This window comes from Lactuca virosa, chromosome 8, assembly GCF_052849685.1.
Source record: "Lactuca virosa cultivar CGN04683 chromosome 8, Lactuca_virosa_CGN04683_v6, whole genome shotgun sequence".
Classification (NCBI taxonomy): Eukaryota; Viridiplantae; Streptophyta; class Magnoliopsida; order Asterales; family Asteraceae; genus Lactuca; species Lactuca virosa.
The window spans coordinates 25,724,702-25,728,811 of record NC_136433.1 but is presented as its reverse complement, the minus strand read 5'-3'; the positions used below and the strand labels follow the sequence as shown (position 1 = coordinate 25,728,811).

At 34.5% G+C, this 4,110-nt stretch overlaps 1 protein-coding gene across 4 annotated transcripts; it reads right to left on the bottom strand.

Moving 5' to 3' along the window:
- Positions 1-273: 273 nt before the first annotated feature.
- On the bottom strand, positions 274-3,899 carry LOC145129979 (telomere repeat-binding protein 4-like). Of its 4 annotated transcripts, none has more exons than XM_079064815.1 (9): positions 3,826-3,899; positions 3,654-3,749; positions 2,626-2,769; positions 1,835-2,540; positions 1,626-1,760; positions 1,462-1,541; positions 909-1,375; positions 760-823; positions 274-671 (listed from the first exon to the last, which is right to left on the bottom strand). In XM_079064815.1, exons 3-9 carry the CDS (start codon positions 2,707-2,709, stop codon positions 519-521), a joined length of 1,689 nt encoding a protein of 562 aa, XP_078920941.1. In that variant the 5' UTR covers positions 2,710-2,769; positions 3,654-3,749; positions 3,826-3,899; the 3' UTR covers positions 274-518. The 4 variants fall into 4 exon arrangements, with proteins under 4 accessions (XP_078920941.1, XP_078920943.1, XP_078920940.1 ...); XM_079064817.1 differs by having other exon boundaries at positions 2,626-2,766; XM_079064814.1 differs by having other exon boundaries at positions 3,654-3,860.
- Positions 3,900-4,110: the final 211 nt, after the last annotated feature.

The following is a 4,110-nucleotide window of genomic DNA, read 5'->3' as shown; positions in this document are numbered from 1 at the left end:
TTGATTTAATATTCAATGACTTACATTTCGGATGAAGTCGTGATATCAAAGTTGAAAATTTTCAAAGTTCAACAGACTAAACAATTACCAAAAAAATTATGGTTTTCGCGGGTTTTCTGGTTCTAGACCCACTTTAACCGGAACCAATTCCTATATACCGGTCCGGTTTTCAGTCCTACAAAATCTCATTAACCGGTTTCCAGGTTTTCCGGGTCGGATTAATTTGGACCCAAACTATAAACAAGATAAAAGCATAAAAAAGAAAGCGAATAATGAATCAAAACAAAGTTAAATACATTAGAAAATTTACAAAATGCACAAAGGAATCAGATGAGCAAACTTACAGTTGTGTCAGAATGCCATTATTTCCCAGTCCCAAATAATTTACAAACCGGCCCCTTAGCAGTCCCTCTGTTACGTTACCTGGTACCAGTACCAGGTACCAGAGGGACCACTATTTGGGCCAAACGAATCACAATAACTAAAAAAGATGGACAAATGAAATTACATCAACTTCTTTACATTGTTGTCTTCTGATGCTTCTCATTTTGATGTTGAGACCAGTAAGCATGTGCAGCCAGGACCCGGTCAAGAAGGTCCTGTGGGACCGGCTCTCCCCTTCTTTGTTGAGGCGAAATACTTGCTGTGTGAACCAAAGTTTTCCATTTATCCTGTTCATAAATCAAACCATTATTATATTATTATTTTTTTATCCAAATTTTTTAATTATGGAAAAAAACAGAATTTTGTATTTGTTACCTTCAAGTCCACGTATGTTCGATGGTTTGCATCATCAAAAGCACGCATTTTAACATCACGCCATCTGCAATTTTTTTACAAACAAATATTAGAAATAATAATAAATAATTTTTTATTTTTTTTTAAAAAAAAAAAAAAAAAACACAGACCTTCCAGCTCCAAGGGTTTCAACGGCTTCCACAAGTGCTTCTACTTCAGACACAGAAAAAGGTCTTCTGGTTCTTCTTTGTGAAAGTTGATATCTTTTGGTAGGTTTTTCACTCAAAGGGACAATTGAGAGTATCTCAGGATCTACAACCACAAGAGCTTTTGAATCTGCCACTTGTTCTTCTTCTTCTTCACTTATTGCATTCACATGTTCTACTTCATTCTTCTCCAAAACAGGACTACAAGGTATCAACAATGGAGTTTCTTTCTGTATAGGAGATGGAGATGGAGAAGAAGGTTCAGGTAAAGTAGGCTCCAATGTAAATCCTAAAGATTCAAGATTGCATTTTTGGGAAATCCCTGTTTGTTCCAATGTTCTGTTGTCATCTCTAACTTTCTTGCCTTGAACAAGTACCCCTACATGTAATTGACCTTGTAGAATAGCTGTAATCGCCTCCATCACACTCCTCTATAGAAATAACATATGTTTCAGATCATATGAATCTAGAATTTGACAAAAAGATACTCAAAAGTTGACTAATTTCATTAACATACCTTAAGTGAACCCACAGTTGCAGTCTCAGGCACCTCAACGTATAATTCTGGCACTTTAAACGACTTTATGCTAAATTTCACTAAAACCAAGAAAAATCATACGTATCACAGACTTGTTAATTATAAAACCTAACATAATATTCAAGAGAAAGAGAGAGAAATACCATGAGTATCTTTAGTGTTTGCAGGTTTTGAGCAATGATGGAAAGACTTCCTCCTCTTAGATGCTTTATCAGCTTGATATTGTTCTCTCATGTATATATTTTTCCTTTTATGGTAAAAGGACCTAACTTCACTACCTAAAACAACCAATAAAAAGTATCAAATAAACATCAAAAATATTTAGTTTACTAGAATGGAATATTGTTCTTACCATAATCCTTGGGTTTTGGAGCTACTTTACGATACCTAGAAGTCAACATATTCCTTATTCTTTTGTATCCAGCATGTGATCGTGACCCAAACGCCCTCCTTTTACTATTATAATGATTATACCTAAAATAATTTTCATCATCATCTCTAATATCTATCTTCATATTTCCCTTATTATGTTTGTGAACATGATCACTATAGAAGGATAGATGTACCCTACTAGAAGATTTCTTTAATACACGATTATTTACACTTGATTCCACCTCATCCTTTAAATCATATGTCTTAACTGCACTTAATGCTTCTAGATTAGTGGGTTGACTAGCTAGTTGACTCTCTATAGGAGTCTCATTGACTGTGTTTTTGTCTTCAGAAGCTTCCATTCTCAAATTAGTATCGGTTTTCTGTATGACATCACAAGATGTAAAAACAGAAGCGCGTTCTAAACCAGAATCATTATCGGAATGTGGGAATTCGTTCACAGTTGGGTCAAGATTAGTGGGTTGACTTTCTGTACCACTTCCTTGATCATGATGCTCATGTTCTGATGTTGCACCTTTGACTTTGACTTCATGTGGTTCGTGTTTATCAGTGCTGGAAATGGAACTTTCACTCTCCTGTAACAACTTGCCAGCTACAGCTGCTAAAAGCTCAAAAGCACAGATTTCACCACCTTCTGATGGTTTGATTTGTGAACTCCTCCTCCTCTGAAAGAAACAAACTGAACGTGTTAATTGAAATCTGGAGTTTAAGATTGTTTGGTGAAGGAAATTTTAACTTTTATCAACTCACCCTCAAGGATCTAGGAGCTTTAGGTATCACAGGGGCTATCAAACCATGAAATCCTCCATAATATATTCTCTTCTTCACCACCATATCTTAGGAATGCATGCTAATGAAAGACCATCAACTATAATCACGCACCAATTGTGTCTGCTATAATATCATCAAACTCAATAATTCGGTTTAGGGAAGTAAATGACTCCTTAAACAAAAAGGTTTTATGAGCCAAAAGATCATGAATGCCAATAAATTTAAGTAACCATCTCAAAAAGTTGATTATAAATTGACATTCAATGCTTGATTGGTTAAGGAAAGAACATTATCGCACTTGCAACACATTATGCAAAAAAGTTTACTTCTCAAAGCCAGATTGTAATGGATATATAATCTTCAATGGTGTGATCCAGAATTGAACAAACAAAAGTAAATGAACAGATAATTTACAAACCATGCTGACATAAAAGCTAGATCTCAGGATCTGGATATAAGATCAATGATGATAAATATTGGGAATTTTTTTTATAAAAGATGGCTTTAGTCCCCACACATGAAATCAATGTTGCGGTTAGTCAAACACTGTCAACAGAATATACGAAAATGCCAAAAATAAAAATAAAAGAACTCGAAACCCATGCAACATCGAGTTAACATCTTACGAAAAGCTGTCCACAGATATAATCCAGCATTAAAAGTTCATAATCGTTCTGAATTAATCAAATCCGATTTCACCGTGATTTTTAGCGGAATTTCGCATTAATTACATCGTAAAATTATTAACCAACAAGATTTAATCAGTGAAGGACACAAATTCAACGCGATCGGAGAAAGAGGTATATATTGTACGAATCCGATCCGATCTCCATACGATTTAGGGAATTATCGGAACAGAAAAGGGAGGTTTAGCTTAAACCCCACGGAGATCGGACCAAATCTCGGCAAATTATACCTAACAAAACAGCGATTTGCGAGCGAAAACCAAGGAAAACAAATTCATCGAAAAGATTGACGAGAAATAACATAGATCAGGGTCGAATTACCTGTCCGAAGAGAAATTGATTGATCCGATTGATTCGTATGTAACACGTAACTGTACAGTTCGATTTCGATAATTACGGAGAATTTTTCCAAACAACCTGTATTAATTATAAACAGATTATTGCAATGATAAGGAGGAGAAGATCATTTTAGAAAAAGTAATAAAAGCAATACTCAAGAAATGGAGAATTGCAGTGAGATGGAGTGCTTTAAACCCCTCTTATATATTTGGGGATGTGGTTTTGTAGTCATTCACCATAGATTCCGAAGATGGATATGTGTTAGTTAAAAGGGTACAAACGTAAATTTCAAATGGGAATAAAATAATGTTCAAATTTCAATTATTATTATTTGGTTTTAATAGATTTATATCTGATACATACATCACAAAAGTACTTTCACTTTTCATGAATCGTATCAACTCGTTATGTATTAATTTTTTTTCTTCTAAACTGAAAT

Coding starts and splice junctions, on each gene's coding strand:
- LOC145129979 (XM_079064815.1), bottom strand. CDS start 2,709: ATGGTGGTGAAGAAGAGAATATATTATGGAGGATTTCATGGTTTGATA. Junction 1,761..1,834: donor TCCAAAACCCAAGGATTATG/GTAAGAACAATA, acceptor TGGTTGTTTTAG/GTAGTGAAGTTAGGTCCTTT. Junction 672..759: donor GAACATACGTGGACTTGAAG/GTAACAAATACA, acceptor ATTTATGAACAG/GATAAATGGAAAACTTTGGT.